This window comes from Dendrobates tinctorius, unplaced genomic scaffold (assembly GCF_039654945.1).
Source record: "Dendrobates tinctorius isolate UK_male_01 unplaced genomic scaffold, ASM3965494v1 ptg000162l, whole genome shotgun sequence".
NCBI classification, from domain to species: domain Eukaryota; kingdom Metazoa; phylum Chordata; class Amphibia; order Anura; family Dendrobatidae; genus Dendrobates; species Dendrobates tinctorius.
The window spans coordinates 53,069,859-53,087,684 of record NW_027361829.1 but is presented as its reverse complement, the minus strand read 5'-3'; the positions used below and the strand labels follow the sequence as shown (position 1 = coordinate 53,087,684).

Sequence of the window (17,826 nt, the reverse complement as noted above, 5' to 3'; positions counted from 1 at the left end):
GATCCAACGGATGGCCATCCGTAAAAATCCGCCGGTAATGCAACTCAATGGGGGAAAAAACGGATCCGCAAAAAAAATGGCAGATCCGTTTTTTTTCAAAAACTGGCGGATTTTGACTGATGGTCAAAAACGGAAGTGTGAAAGAGGCCTAAAGCAAATGAAAAATCTTCTGACAAGTAGATTGCAAGTTCAGGTGGTACAGATATGTCTTTAGAAATACAAAAAAAGACATTTCACCTGTTGATCAAGTTCTATTCCGGAAGTGCACACATTTTATTCGCTGCACATCCTGTACACTTGCTCCTCTTTTCCATGTTACTACATGGCCACACACTTTCATTGCTCTTTGTAGTAACGGGATACCTCCTGCATTGGCTAATTCCTTGTATTATATGGTGAAGGCGGCGATTACACGAGTAAGTAATAAAATCTATATTATAGGGCTTGATAGCTGGATATTAAACACAAGTAAAGTATAAATAGTTTAATACACTAACATTCAGAATAATTCTCATGTCAGTTTCCTAGGAGAGCGAAGACTGCTTGCTGAGTTAAAGATGTATCTAGAGGAACTTTTACTTCAGTTCCAGGCTCGGCATTACAACAAGCCATAATTACAGCTCTCTGTTGGGCTGTTTACAGAGAGACATGATATTAATATGCATTATTATAAGCCTTTGGTTACAGAGGCGCTTACTATATGTTACACCGTACGGACCATTTCCACAAGGAGCCAAGTCAAAATATACAGATTGAACCCTACGACCTTATGGAATATGAACTTGAAAATGTGAAGTTTTGTCATGTCAGTCCTATCTGTCCTGTATTTGTATAGCTGTATGACAGCCATCCGAATGGGAAATAATAGAAAGCCGTGGACTATCATTTAGTAAGGATGAATGACATATTATAAAAAAAGACCAGCAGCCGGATCTCCACAGGCAGATTGTACAAGGTGTATTTACATGATTATGTCAATCCATTGATTACAGTAACATGAACTTATACGGCTCTCTGGGAGGACGTACTGCGGATAAAAAAGAAATCAAGATCTTAAAATACACATCAAGTGGAATTTATCTACAGATGTAGCAGAGCTGAGCTTGTCACTTGGCACTCACCGTGATTTTGCAATATCTGTGTTTTACTATATACTGTAATCTTATAATAAGCTGTCATTACCTCAATGCAAATGACCTTAGGAGTATGTTCACACAGTACTTTTTATGCGTACACTACATGTGTTTTTGTTGCATTTTTTTATGTATTCAATTGAATGGGTTGAAAAAGCAGCAAAAACGCTTATTTTGCTGCTCCTGTAAAACGCTGCCTTTTTACATCACAAAAAAAGCAAAGGAAAAATGAATAGCAAAAGTATTATGTGTGAACAAGCCCTAAGGGTACATTCAGACAGACCGTAGTGGCGCTGGAAGGCACTCGCGCCTGGAAGAAGGTGGGCGAAACGCGCGTCGGGTTGGAGTGACACAGAGCTCAACACTATGCCGAATACTGTGCTGGCTTACCGTTGCCCTAAGGTATATCCTGTCAAATTGCAAAATTTTTAACTGCTGTACTACTGTGTAAGTTTTTCTGACTGCTCACTAGTAGACTTTATGCCTGGGCTGGTATATTTGCTTATTTTTTTAAGAACATACATTTCCTTTCACCATGTCCCTTCATCTATCTGTTGGTCAATACTTTACATATTGGCTATTTCAGTGTCCCTCACAAGAGGCATCTTTCTAATATATGTGTTTTATGCTTATAATAATGATTTACTGATTTTATTGGTGCTTTAGTTCACTTCATTTAACTCCTCGACGTTTCTTACCATTTTCCGGGCAGTTGTGTTGTTATGTATCTATGGACGTACATGAAAAAAAAAATCAGCAAAATCATTACGTGTGAACAAGCCCCAAAGATACATTCAGACATACCACAGTGGTGCTGCAAGTTTTTTCTATTTTGGCTTAACAGACAATAATAAAAACAAAACATTGAAATCTGATATCACATCAGACAATAGAAAGACATAAAGAATAGATATTTAACATTTTTGTACAAACACACATATACTGTATATATACAGTACATATATATCATATACAGCTCTGGAAAAAACTATTAGACCACTGCAAAATTTTCAGTTTGTCTGATTTTTCTCTTTAAAGGTGTGTTTTTAAGTAAAATGTAAATTGCTCTTTTATTCTATAAACTACTGACAACATGTCTTCAAATTTCCAAGCACTAAATTTTTTATTTATTTTCAGAAAATGAGAAAATTTCAAAATAACAAAAAAATGCAGTGCTTTCAGACCTGATATAATGCTAAGAAAACAAGTTCATGATAATTTAGAAACAACAATTCTAATGTTTTAACTCAGGAAGAGTTCAGAAATCAATATCTTGTGGAATAACCATGATTTTTAATCACAGCTTTCATGTGTCTTGGCATGCTTTCCACCAGTCTTTCACATTGCTTTTGGGTGAACTTATGCCACTCCTGGTACAAAAATTTAAGCAGTTCTTCTTTGTTTAAGGGCTTGTGACTGTCCATCCTCCTCTTGATTACATTGCAGAGGTTTTCATTGGGGTTCAGGTCTGGCGACTGGGCTGGTCATGACAGGGATTTGATGTGGTGATCCTTCATCTACACATTGCTTGACCTAGCTGTGTGTCATGGTGCATTTTCCTGCTGGAAAAAACAGTCCTTAGAGTTGGGGAACATTGCCTGAGCAGAAGGAATCAACTGTTTTTCCAGCATAAACTTGTATGCGGCTTGATTCATACATCCTTCGCAAAGATTAACCTGCCCAATTCCAGCCTTGCTGAAGCATCCCCAAATGATCACCGATCCTCCACCACATTTCACAGTGTGCGCAAGATACTGTGGGTTATACACCTCTCCAGGTCTCCGTCTAACCATTAGACAACCAGGTGTTGGGCAAAGCTGAAATTTAGACTCAGAGAAGAAGATTACCTTACTCCAGTCCTCTATGGTCCAATCCTTATGGTCTTTGGCAAACTTCAGCCTGGCTCTCCTTTTCTTCTCATCAATAAAAGGCTTTTTTTAGCTTTACATGGCTTGAGACCTGCCTTTAGGAGCCTGCTATGAACTGTTCTTGCCATGCACTTCACCCCAGCTGCCTTTTGCCATTCCTTTTGTAGATCACTTGATGTCATCCTGTGGTTGCTGAGTGACATTCGAATAAGATGACGGTCATCCCGGTCAGTGGAGAGTCGTTTTCACCCTCTGCCAGTCTCTAGCTTTGCTGTCCCCAATGTCTGCTGCTTGACCTTGTTGTAATGGACTGCCATCTTAGAAATTTTTAGGATGAAGGCAATATGATGCTCACTGTATCCCTCTGCTCGTAAAGCCAGAATTGAGCACTTCTTTTTCTTACTCAAGACTTTTCTTTTCAACCCCTTTGGCTGTTACTTTTGGGATATTACTAGCACTTGTTTTGCCATCCAGCTTGTCCAATTGCAAAAGGATTGTGAACCCCACAGCAGGGTTTTCTATACTTTCCTTCGTTAAATAAGATTTGGTTCAGGTGATCACCTAATCAGAAGCACATTAAGTAGAATGAGGTATACTCTGGTTGAAATTCAACTGACACTGGAATGGAATGGCTGTCAGACATGTAGAGAAGCTGATTTTTATAAAACTGTACAGTGGTCTCTTAATTTTTGCCAGAGCTGTATATATACACACATATACACTCATACATACTGGGAGGCACCAAGGGGGCTATCAGAGCATGCTAAACATTTACAATGGTCATTAATTGCTTTGGTGCTGGGGGGACAAGTCACTGTGCCTTGATTTTACGTGCTGGGCGGAACAAGTGACTGTGCCTTGATATTAAGTGTGGGGTTGCCGGGGGGTGGACAAGTCACTGTAGGTTGATATTAAGTGCTGGGGTGCTGGGGGACAAGTCACTGTGCCTCGATGTTAGGTGCTGGGGCCAAGTCACCGTGCCTTGATATTAAATGCTGGGATGCCGAGGGGACAAGTCACTGGGCAATGATATTAAGTGCTGGGATGTCGGGGGGACAAGTCACTGTGTCTTGATATTAGGTGCTAGGGGGGACAAGTCACTGTGCCTTGATATTAAGTGCTGGGGTGTTGGGGGGGCAAGTCACTGTGCTTTGATATTAGGTGCTGGGGGACAAGTCACTGTGCCTTGAGAAGTAGGACACCAAATTACTGAACCTTTGCCATGGGTCAATGTATAATAATAATAATTAATTATTATTATGGGCAGCACGGTGGCTCAGTGGTTAGCGCTGCAGCCTTGCAGCGCTGGGGTCCTGGGTTCGAATCCCACCAAGGACAACATCTGCAAGGAGTTTGTATGTTCTCCCCGCGTTTGCATGGGTTTCCTCTGGGTTCACCGGTTTTCTCCCTCACTCCAAAACCATACTGATAGGGAATTTAGATTGTGAGCCCCATCGGGGACAGTAGATGTGTGCAAACTGTAAAGCGCTGCGGAATATGTTAGCGCTATATAAAAATAAAGATTATTATTTTATTTATATCATGCCAATAAATTCTGCTGCACTTTACAATTAATATATATGCATATATATTCGTGTGTATGAAATTAAGAGCAGATGGCAGTGACATAGTAATCATTTAGCATAACAGTATGCATGAATGCCTCCTACATGTTTGTAATACAGTAGTCTGAGGGAATAAAGTGAAGACTTTCTTTTAGTCACTGTAATGATATTGAATCAGTTGTACAGGAAACCCCAAGTTTGCTTCTTACGATTGCTCATAAGGCAGTGAAATAACAGACGGCAGCTGTGTCAGAGAGAATTTCGTAATTCTTCATCATCAGCCGCACTACGCGTTATTGTCTATACACCTAGGCTATCTCCCCCCCTCTTTTTTCTCGTAGCAGTGGCGGGACAGTAGTAATGACTGCCAGAGGTATTTGTGTTAAGTTACTTATTTTTCTCTCCAAAAGTCATAAAATGGTCCGAGCTTAGCTAGGATACCTGTGTAGAACAGCGTGTGAAAACCTGGTAGCAATAGAATATAGAGTGTATTTAACATGGGCAGCTTCAGACAATAACGTGTCTAATATGATGAAAAAAGAGAACAGATTCCAAGGCTCTGGAGACTAAAAAAAAAAGAAAAAAGGAAAGATAAAAGAGGAGGGCGGTGAAAACATTAACATTGGTGTGTATAGCTTGGAGCACCAGAGCAGAGCTGGAAATGTTCCTCCCCTTCCTTACTCATAGACCAAACTCCCACCCTCTCATTCACTTAGTTGAGGCCAATCGTCCTCTCTGTCTGTCTCTTTTTCACTCTCTCTCTCTCTCACTCTGAGACAGAAGTCAGAGCTTTTCTTCACTGACAGCCTCAAGTACTCACAGCACTTACTGAAGACTAAGAGAGACACTGCTAACTAAAACTACACTGAAAAACTTTTTTTTCTCTGTTTTGCTTCTGATTATTTTTCATTAGAGGAAAAAAAAAGTTCTAGTTTTACTTTTTTTTATTACGGAATAAGCTTTTCAAGCAGAGAATAAAGAAGAAAAAAAAAGCAAGCCTATAAAACCTGGTGTTAGGATGTCTGTACATTTACTGAACGGATTTCTGCTGGTACTTTGCTGGATTATGGTGAGGAGTACGCCAACTCCAGGATCTGAGGGGCACAGTTTAGTCACAGACTGTCCATCATGTTTGCTCTCTAGATTCCACAAGGATGCACCCACTTCTCAGACTGACATGGTTGAGGCGGTGAAGAAACACATCCTAAATATGCTGCATATGAGGGACAGACCCAACATCACTCAGCCGGTGCCTAAAGCGGCGCTTCTAAACGCTATCAAGAAAGTTCACGTGGGGAAAGTGGGAGAGGATGGCCAAGTGCAAATAGATGATGTTATTGCACGGAGAGCAGAAATGAATGAAATCTTGGAGCAGACTTCAGAAATCATTACTTTTGCTGAAGCAGGTGAGTGTGGCTGTCACATTTTTGGGGCTACGAAGCAATTTAAAAAATCCATAAATAGCAATGGCCAGGGGGTCTAAATGCCCAAATAATGGGTTTTCTGTGATCTAACCTTGGCTGCTGCCTACCTGTTTGCATTTGCTAAATTCACCTAGTATGAGCTATCTCTAAGAATCTTTAACAAAGTACAAGTGTTTGAGAGGGGGGAGGGTATGAGCATTCTGCAAAACTCCACAAGAACCCCCGACTAAGAGGGCTAAATATGACTAGAGCCCTTAGGGCAGGTTTTTATCCTAGCAATGCAATTAGCCGGTAGGGCTACAAAACAATAACCACGTTATTTGTAACTAAAGGTAGCAATGACAATTCACGGTTAAGCCAAAACTTAGGCAGAAGGAAGATGAAGTGCCAGGAGAGTATCCGCACTGTGGGTGCTAGTGTAATGCGCAGCTGCAGCGCCAAGTCACAGAGCTCAGAGAGCTGTGCACTTGCAGCCATCACAGCTGTAAAATTAGGCAAGGAGATGACTTTAACTGCTGTATATATTCCCCTCCTAAAGTAGGAGTTATACTATCCCACTGAGGAGTCGTCTTTAAGTGCTCCATCATCTGCAGACCGACAGCCCACCTTACAGCACTGTCGAAAATGGCAAAATGTCCATTACAAAAGAACGTTTCTGCGCTTCTTCCGCTTTGGAAACGTCCCTAGGATTTTCCGGTCTGGACCATGAGTGCTTTTTCATAGGAGTCCTCTCTCGATCATAAGAGTAAAAGTTTAGCACTGGCTGTTTGCTGAAATACTCTGCAGCAGGCAGAAGATGTGAGCCTGTCAAACCTCCGGTTAGCCAAAACTGTTAAAGGAATGGGCTTGTAAACACATTTTTTTTTCGTATTCTTGCCTCTAAGCCAAAGTAAAAAGAATGTCATTGTTTAGCGTAGAACATGGTAGTCAAAGTATGTGCGGGAACTATAAGCATTTCTGTTTAAAGTGTGCTCCAGCAATATAAACAATTAGGACAGCACTCAGAGTTTCCAGTCTTAAAAAACCTGTTGACTCAGATGTTCTGTCTGCAGGAAAAGCCTTGCAGTGTGTGCATGCCTTGAGATCAGACATTTCTGCCAGCTTTCTGCTGCTTCTGACTACACAATGAAGTATTGCGTCCTAGCTCCCTGTCAATGAGACTGTGTTATCGAGCCTGGAAGTTACCAGTCAGGCTTCATATGGCTTCGTGAATAAATGCAATTCACATGTGTGGAGAAGGCAACCGATGCACTCCTGGAATGCTTGACAAGGCCATTGACAAGGAGAAGCGTTTGCATACAATAAAGATGCATGTTGGCTCTTCAGGTTGCCCAGATACTTTGTAAGTAAGATTTCTATTGGCGTAATCCATATTCTCCCTACACGAGATAAATCGAAGTAGAAACCTTCTGGCTTTAATGTGATGAAGCCAATACTCATAATTGGATGCCAACATTATTTTCGGCAGGCATAAGGCTACTCATTATGTAATGTATGAATCGGTTGCTAGGCAGAGAATATCTTGACAAGTAACTTCATCCTATACTATAATTTAAAATACAAAAAAAATCCACCTTAATAGAACTTTTTAATGCCACAATTTTTTTTTTAAATGGATGAGATAATAGTCTGACTGATGTTGTCATATCAATTAAAATCCTGCTGTGGCCAGAGCACAGCTGCTCCATGATGTCAGGCTTTTCGAGAAGTTCCGTTACTTTCATTGGGCTCTCTGCAACCTCGCAACAACCTTGTAAATTAAATGATCTAATGTGGTTGGCTTGAAACAGGCAAAAGCATTCGGCCAAATGGGTGGTTGCTGTATTACATCTGGGGGGGGCAACCTTTTTTTAGGGCTATATTTATGACTTAAAAAAAAGTCTTAGGTGGAGACTTCCCAGGTCAGGACAGGTAACTATACCCACACTTTACGTTTCATATTTAGGTTTGCCTTCATTGGGTGAAAGTTCTCAGAACGAGTGTTGAGGATATTTTGGCTAATGAGCTTGTAGACAGGTAATGATGATAAGTGAGAGCAGACTGGGAGATCGGTCATGGGCTAGGACATAGTAGAGAGGTCATATCTCCAACACTCTTGGTTAGGAGTCCATCACACATTCTAGTTTAGTGTTCTAGGTATAGTCAGGCAATTTTTCTGGAAACGCATGTGTAGCAGGCATTTTGGGAAAATAAAAAAGTCCCAGTCCGTCATTCTTGTCATTTAGATGTGTCCTTTTAACATAGCGTATATCATTATTCTAGCCATCTGACAGCAACTAATGAGTAGCATGGAATGATAACCATACAACAGATGTCTGGTGGCATAGAGGAGGCCAGTAATAATATTTACTTGCCATGGATCATTCCATGCAGTAATACAAATCATCCATTCAATCCAAACTTACATTTACTGCACATTAATATAGGGAAACATAATATCTGACAACATGCTTCATCATTAAGTGTCATTTACAGCAGCATTGGAAAGAGTTAAACACACCAATGCTAATATGTCCAGTAAAACTTGCAGTCCTGTGAAACAGTAGCTTCATTTCAATGGCCACTAGAGGGCACTGGCTACTGCAGACTGCATTTCCCCAGCTACTTCTACCTAATGACTTCTCATGCAGGGCTACAGCAGTAAAGTCTCATTGGATAGCGGCTGTCCTATCCACTGGTAAGGGCTGTTATATAAAAGCAACATCTTGACTACCTTTCTATGGAAAAGAAAAAAAGCAGGCACCATAGCGAGATGTTAAGTCAAATAAAGAATATATATGATTGCACACAAGAAATCACAAACAATGCAGCGCTTCCCTGCCCCGCAGTAAGGGTACACAGCCATGATTTAATATATCCACAAGCTGACATACTCATGATTTAGATCTCTATTCTACACAAGGACAAAAGCAGATTAGGTAGTTTTCTGCCTGCGATTTTCTCATTGACTGCAATTGCAATTAACGGGAGACAACGGTCGGATTTCTTCTTCTCGTATAATAAGGCCTTTAGTCACATTCATCTTGGTGGATTTCAATCATTCTGCAATCATTTACATCATATTGACAAAGGGCAAACAAGGGCAATATTTCAATAGGAGTTAGCTCCGAGAGGGTAGCATTTATCAGAACCTTCACAACTGTTTGGCTTAAGCAAGTGACAGAGGAGAGAAAAGTCAAAAGGAGCCGTTCTCTTTTGATGGGAACATCGTGCAAAGCTTTTCTCATTTTGGAAAATGAGTTTACTGATCTGGAACGAGCTTGTGGTGAAAAATATTGTGTCTTCTCTATTTATGGCACTTTTCTTTCTAAGAATACGATTTCATCTTGGGTTTGAGGATACAAACTCATCTAGCTACAGGGAAAAAAAATATACTAATACATATTCGTTGCCGTACTTGACTGCGGCCGAAATGCAAAATCTTTTTTTGCAGAAATACTTTATAATCCATAAAGAAAACTACTAGTAAGTTTCTTGTCAAATGTATCATCCAAAAACCAAAGGGCCATCAGGCTGGTTGACTGTTGGCCATCGATTGAGCTCCACCACAATACCGCATTCCCTTCATGTTGGTATTGTGTGTGCGCAACAGAATCGTGTTTAGCAGGAAATCAAACTGAAATGTTAGTTTATTGCTGGATTATTCAACTGATGGTATGTATATCAGTCAGGCGGCTGTGTGTCATACCAAGATGTCTCTATGCAGAAGTTAAGGCATACACAGTAACTTATATGAGTCCTGTGCACGTAGTATCACTCTGAAAGACTCGCTCATAATCTGCCAATATTTCTCACAAGGTTCTCTTATAGGGCTACTGTTAGCAAGGCTTTATTTAGTTTGCCTATTATTTTGCCTACCTCATTTTCCCCTTATAAGTAACACTTCTCTTTAATTTGTGTTGATTCAAGAGACCTTGGCCAGTTTAATGAATGTTTAGTCTCCCTAGACAAGTACTAGTACGCGAAATGTGTGCACTCTAGTTTAGGTGTGAAAGTAGGACACCTTTAAAGATGACAAGTTCCTCCAACTACACAAACGCAAACTTGAAAAGACAACTACAACATAACCAGCAGTGACTTTCCATCTTTATTGATCATGACTACACCACATTGGACTCTACATTAACGTCAGTCTGTAGAAGCTGAGATTGGGAAATCCAGGCAGACCATTCCTATATGAGGTCTCTGTAGACCAGATACATAAAATATGTTCATTGAAAGCAATGAATGGATCTTGTCGGTTTGCATGCATAGGCCACAAAGTATATACACAATGACTTCCTAAAGAGTCTACCTTTTATAAAGTGTAGATAAGGAAGACCCTTGCCAGTTATATTAATCTTATCCCAAAAGACCAACACCTATCGAAATGCGTGATGAGCGCCTTCAAATTTGGGTACAACCTTATACTAATAGATAAGTTATTTTAAGTAGCATTTCCTTAATCTTATAAACTCATATGTGGTCCAGATGGATTTTGGGTTTCTAACTAGCTTACAGTAAACTTCTCATACAGTCTAACTACCTTTAGAAGACATGATAGTCCAGTCACAGTAATTAAAGCACACAAACCAAAAAAGGAAGAAAAAAAAAGCAACATATTTAAATAGCCATCAAGTAACATAAAAAATAGGTAAGCTAAAAAAAAAACCACAAAAAACTCAAACTTTTGACATAGTCTTATGAAATAAGTTTTGGTTTGTAGGGTCCCAAGTCCTGAGTCTCACGCTGGTCGCTGAAAGAAAGGTGCATAAGAGCTCAGCTGATCCTCAAGGCTTGAGCGGAGCATTGTACGGACTGATAGAAAGTCTATGTCAATCTGATAATCCACTGAGCCATTTTGCCCCTTCGTTCTCAGGACTTCGACTGTTACTGATTTTAAACTTCTGATATGCAACTATAACTTGACAAAAGTTTTCGAAAAGTTTAGTTATTGTTTAAGAACATTTTTCTCATCTTATACCATGTCCTGAGTGGACTCATTCTGTTCAGTATATCCACCTCAATGGACTGCTCACCAAAACTATAACATTTACCTTCAGGTATCAATATGCTTACATGGTATAGTAAAGGTGCAGGTCTTTGGACCACTACCCATCGCTATAATGGAAGGAACCCAAATGTACCATTGTACAATACAATACATTTATATCAAAATAAATCTATACAATGTTATTGTAAAAGAGTTGACATGAACATACTTCCTCGAAATGTCCAATAGCCCTGAAATCGTACAAGCAGGAACAGAATAACATTTTATGTGCTCCAGTTATTAGTATTCAACATGTTGTAGCAGACCAAAATATAGACAGTCCTGCCTGTGCTGCAGCAACACATTCGAAGCCTATAAAACACCGTACTAACGAGTCATCGCCCAAACTGCTTATATCATTGAGAGAAAGAATGGCAGTGACCATCTGTGAGATTCTGATCATTTTTTAATTATTTTTTTTTTTGGAACAGTAAAAAAAAAAAGTTCATTGTCTTCTAAACTGTCACCTTCCCCTAATAAAGCAATACTTGTTATAATAAGAAACGCTTCATTTGCTCATGATCAAATAACCCAGCAGAACCTATTACTCATTTCACCCTCTGCCAAGTACATGTAGTCTTAATCAAGGGAACGCCCCCACATCATGATGTTCACGATCAGAACCATTATGCCAACAAGTATATGCATAGGAGAAAACATCCCAAAATATGCTTTTCTCTGATTATATCCATTCCTCAGCATATCTACCACCAGAGTGCTATAATTATCATGCACACAGTATGTTAAATTAGAAACATAGCTGTCAATGACAAAGCTTTCTATAAACACTTTATAAATCTGCTTATGCAAGACAGACGCTCAGGCAGGTATATATATGTGCACAGAAAACTCTAAACTTTTACTATACATGGATAAGATACAGATGTAGCAGAGCTGACTTAGTTTCTTAGTGTAATGTCACAATGAATTAACCTAGTAAGTTGACTTGCAGTCCTATAGGGAAGCTACAGAGACCATGACATCAAAGTCGTGCCAAATCGCAAACTCAACTCTATTACCTATGTGATTTTTTAAATTTTTGAAACACTATTCTACATATCTACATCCCATTGCGAGACTTAAATGTAAGATATGTTAGAAGATGAGGAGTTTACGCTGCTTGAAATGCTATTGCAAACATAGTCACTTAAGTGAACTAACGGTAGAGGCAGATGTGTATGCCCTTGTATATCTGTGTATTGATGAAAGCCGAATATGCCATGCAGATGTATTAGGGATTATTAGTAATCAAGAGGCTTCTGACATATTCCCACTTAGAGGTAATGACTTGCATGAGATTTATCCTGTAGTGTCACATCACATGGACCAACATTTAGGAGAAGTGAACAATATTGCTATAAAAAGTAGTAGAAGAACTGAACAAACTCTTAATACCCAAAAACCACACACATTGTGCTATATATCTTCTCCAATATATCAATTGTCTAAGAAAATATTAAAATTATACATGCAATATAGCTGAAAGTCAAATGACTAAAATAATATTTATATTTGCTTTTGTTGCCCCTGATCTGTAGGACCCTCGAAGAAGATACTGCACTTTGAAATTTCCAAAGAAGGCAGCGATCTGTTGATCATCAGGGAAGCCGAACTTTGGCTTTTCCTTAAACTCTCCAAAGCCAATCGAAGTCGGACGAGATTAACAATTCGTTTGTACCAGCAGCAACGAGGACAAAAGGAGCACAGAGGATCTGATGGGAACAAAAATGAAGTGTTGATTGCAGAGAAAGTGGTGGACACAAAGAAAAGTGGCTGGCATAGATTCCCTATCTCTGGGAGCATTCAGCGCCTTCTGAATCATGGAAAGTCATCAATGGATGTTCGAATAGCCTGTGACCAATGCCAAGAATCAGGAGCAACCCCTGTCTTGCTTGGTAAGCGGAAGAGAAAAGATGATGAGGACAAAGAAGCAACTGGAGGTGAAGAAGAAAAAGAGCAGTCACATAGACCTTTCCTAATGATCGTGGCTCAGCAGACAGATGAACACCCTCACCGAAGGAGGAAACGTGGCTTAGAATGTGACGGTAAAGTAAGCAACTGCTGTAAAAAGCATTTTTATGTAAGTTTCAAGGACATTGGCTGGAGCGACTGGATCATAGCACCTCCTGGCTACCATGCCAATTACTGCGAGGGAGATTGCCCTAACCATATCGCAGGGACATCTGGGGCTTCTCTGTCATTTCATTCCACAGTCATTCACCAGTATCGGGTTAAAGGCCACAGTCCCTTCAATAGTATCAAATCTTGTTGTGTTCCCTCTAAGTTGAGAGCCATGTCCATGTTGTACTATGATGACGGACAAAATATTATTAAAAAGGATATCCAGAACATGATTGTGGAAGAGTGCGGTTGCTCGTAAAAAAAAAAGAACAAAATGCAGAAACAGTGTGTTATTGAATACGCTAATCAAGAAGACGACAAATGACTTGCAGCTGAGCAATGATCAATGGAAGAAGAAATCAGATACAAAGGAAGTGCAAGTTCTACACCTGCAGCAACCAATATACGAAAGGAACATTTCCAGCTCTTCTAGCCAGGAGTGTAACTAACAGACTTACAGGCACAAGAATACCCCTGTATATCTATAGATACATCACATTCACTGTTTGCGTAAATGTGTTTGCATTTATATCAGTTTGTATAGATAGATATACAGAGATCCAGACCACCTCCTTAAGACTCTAAAAGTTTCTATACTGCGCGGGAGACTCGACTTCTTCCTCTGCACTATTACTGCAAAAAAAAAAAAAATTGAAAGCATACAAAGTTAAATTTCGCTAAGGTGCTTACGATCTTAGAACTATGCAACTTATGGGGTTTGAAAACTGTTTACCCAAAACAAAGAAAAGAGAGACTTTTCAGTGGAAGTAACATGTTTAATATTTTTGTTCTTTCATGAGAGATACTTGAAAGGAACATGTTGGTTCAGATACTGGAACCAAACATTTCTATATTTTGTAAAAAAAAAAAAAATGTTTCTTTTTTATTTGCACTACAACAGTATTTGACCTGTTTAATATCCTTATTTAACAAGTATTTTCAAGAGAGGTTTTAAGAGCTGCACTTAACATGAGCTATATCAGAAATGCTACAGCACACATCAAAATAGATATTTTTATGACTATTTTCAATATTTTTTCTACCTTTAATGAGACACTTACACCAAAGACGTGTGTGAAGATATGTCTGCCTGTGGTTAATGATCACTGAGCATATGGGAGGGAAGAATTTAAAGGATTGAGTGTAAAAGAAAATGTATCAAAGCCAAAATTACATATTTTATTTCCGTTCATTTATGCGTAACTGTGCTGCCCTTAAAGCAGCTTGTATTTCCTTTAGAAAATGGCACTTCAGCAATTTATTTTCTCTATACCATATTTTTCCAATTTTTCTTTGCCGATTATCATTCCGCTAATGGGTAAATCTTAATCCAAGATAAAATTTTCTTGGCTTATGGAACAAATTACCTACATAATTTGTCGTTTGACAGTAATGCAAGCTTCATACTGTGCCGCATCCAAAACAGTAGCAAAATAAAAAAAACTATTCTGATTGGCTGTTCTGATGTGCCAACCGGTGTAATTGTCCAATATATTCAAAACTTACACCAACAGAACATTTCAGTAATAGAACATATCATGGCAGTAGCCGATATGATTAAATAATTATGTCTGCATTTGTCGAATCGTTTTGATTTTGATTTTTTCCCCCACAGTATTTAGCTTGCATCATAAGGCAATCTATGTATTTGCTTATTTTACCGACACATTTCAAGCTTCTTTTGCATAAGAAAAGGACAGAATGAAAATATGATCAAAAATGTAAAAGGACTTGGAAAGTTAAAGAGTGTAAAGGTTTTACACTGCTGTACAAAACTCATTTTCAAGCCGGAAATTTGTAAAATCAAAACAGTCAACTGTTCGCCGCTTTAACAAAGTTTACTTTTATTCTTTCTTCACTCTGCTAGTTAATCACAAGGGTTCCTCATACAGTATCTTTGGTATCTTAGTATTAATTTGCCTGTTTACAGTGAAGCCATAGAAAATTTAAAAAATGGGCCTAGGAAAAGAGCATTCCTTTAGAGACTCTATAGATGTCGCACTCAATATTTTTTTATCCATTAATATGTATATGGTGTTTTATGCCTTATATATTGCTCAGTATGAGTAAGCATAGTTCTCCAATACACTACAAAATCCAAAACTTTTTCACAAACTAGTACCTTTATTACCATGGCACCTATGCTTTTTATATCATCAGTGTCAAGGGTAATCTACTCTATTACATTTTTGTTTGCCTTAATATTTTGGCAAAAAAATTATCTCCCGAACACTAATTTTTCAAAAAAAAGCAAATGTCACACTCAACGTTTGGAGACTAAATTGAAAGAGGAATATTTACAGATATTGTTAAATGATTGCTCCCACAAGCTGGTTTTCCAGATTTTCGATTTGTACTGTATTCTATAGAGGTCAATTTCTTCATTGTAAAATATTTAGTTACGTTAGGCATAAAATCCCCTCAAGTTAAACCAGCAAATTGATGTGACACAACATTGACAGATACATAATAACCACTTTTTGTAAGCTGTATATTTTACTTGTAATATTGTAAGTCATGAAAGGACTGTAAAAGGTAATTACCAAATATTTTTCTGAATGGTGGTCATAAACCTCGTAGGTTGTGAAGACTTAACTAAAGTTAAAACACTACTTAAAGAGATTTTAATTTCCGTTAGCCACTATTAAAAAATAGCATAACTCTAAGTTACTGTATAGATTTATTTAAAAAAAAAGAAGTAAAAAAATAACCAATGACATCTGAGCGAGGCAAATGAAGGTCAGATTAAGAGGGAAGTATAAATTGACACAGGAGGCCATTATGTATCCTCCGACTCATGGAAAAAAAAAAGACGTGTTCTACAGCATATAGTGTCTTTCTATAATTTACAATGAAAGTATAGGAAACAGAAAATCTGCATGACAAAATGAGAGAAAATAGGATGGTAATCAAGGCTGACCACTACTAAATAGCATGGAGGACAATTTAGTTTAATGAAATCTGCATGTCCACAAATAGCAATAGAAATTGTTACCATATTTAAACATTTTGCAGGCCATCCTATATGGTAGACAACCCTTCTTTAAGGTAGCTGTTGAAAAAAAAAACCCAAACTAATTAATGGTAAACGTTACCACATTTTTTCTAAGGCCATGAGTCCATCTCCTTTATCCAGAAATAATCTTTTCATCATTAAGCATTTATGTGGAAAAAAAAAAAATCATTTTTTTCTTGTCGATTTTTTTTTTTTAGTCACTTACACTTTTTTATTTACATGATTAGTCAGTGCACTTGCATTTGGGCAAAACTTTTAATAAGATCATTATGACATCTATATAACTAATGGTCAATTAAAATACAAAAAAAACCCTATTGTGAATTATTTTATTTAAGTGATACCCTTTAAAATAAATGATCGAAGGAAAAAAAATATTATTTAACACAAGACACTTGCCATTGGGTAAACCTTCCACATCAGCCAGAGTCTATAAAAATAAAATCATCTGGGTCCAAAAACCAAGCGGTGGGGATTGTTTTCATTCCTAGGTATTAAACAGCCACATTTTGGAACTGAAGGCAGTTAAAATTTCCGTTTTCCATTTCGATACTAATATTAAAAAAAAAAATAAAAATATATAAAAACATTTCAACTTACAGAAAGGTAATTTATTCTTTTACGTCGCTCTATTAAAACATTTATTTATTTTGTAAAATAATAAAAGCAACATGGTAAATCTATAAACAATTTCTTCCTTATATTTTAGCTATAGCGACCAACTCATTCTCGGAAATATTTTATTTGCATTCCACTTTCCTCTTTGTTAATTGCTTTTTACCTATGTTCATTCTGCTATATGTAATTAAAGTTGTTAATTTATATGAGAATATTTTCAACTATGTCAATGGTTTCTTAATATTTATTGTGTAAAAGGACTGGTATTTTTTTTTTATTATTTACGGTTTGTTGAAAGAGATGTTTGCATTTGTTTATAGTAGATATTATTTATTTGGACAGCGTACCGGTCAGTATGATTTACATGTGGACGGTATGCTAGCTGTACAATTTAGTGGGAAATACTCAACAGCTCCTTGTAGATTTTAGGATTTATGATTTTTTTTTAATATCTGTCGAAATTGATTTTTTTTTTTTGAATCCTTTTTAAAAACCTTTTTTTAAAAAGGTCCACCATGCACACAGGTGGTTGTCTTGGTAAAAGCCTGTTGTTAAAAAGGATGCTAAAAAAAAAACAACAAACTATGGAGTACTCCTATAATGAGGTCATTTTTTTTATGTACACGCAAGACGCTTGGGTCAGATATGTTTTTATCTTGATCTTTTGTCCTCTTGCTCTTTGAACAACAGCAAAATGAAACAACTTAAGTGAACTAAATAAAGGGAGTTTACTGAGACACTTGCGTTTGTCACTGTGTGTTTTTGTTATGCCGGGGTCTTCATGGAATGGGAAGAAATGCAAAGGAAATGCTATATATAAGCCTGATGAGCTATTTCCATATTGTTTTCTAGGGAGAGACAGTCCTGCTAAAAGATAATTAGCTCATTGTAGACCTTAAACACATTTACGTAATACTAATTCCATGTACATCGCTAACATAGAGTTTTGCAAAAAAATTCACTAAACAAGAGTCCATATATAGTTCATTCTATTCACAGAATGGGACAATTAACAAATACAGACAAACACTAATGTTGAGACTATAGCA

The 17,826-nt window shown here is 37.8% G+C and overlaps 1 protein-coding gene across 1 annotated transcript; it reads left to right on the top strand.

Moving 5' to 3' along the window:
- The first annotated feature begins 5,293 nt into the window (after positions 1–5,293).
- On the top strand, positions 5,294–17,516 carry INHBA (inhibin subunit beta A). Its single transcript, XM_073550016.1, has 2 exons — positions 5,294–5,972; positions 12,561–17,516. Exons 1-2 carry the CDS (start codon positions 5,585–5,587, stop codon positions 13,400–13,402), a joined length of 1,230 nt encoding a protein of 409 aa, XP_073406117.1. The 5' UTR covers positions 5,294–5,584; the 3' UTR covers positions 13,403–17,516.
- The last annotated feature ends 310 nt before the right edge of the window (positions 17,517–17,826 follow it).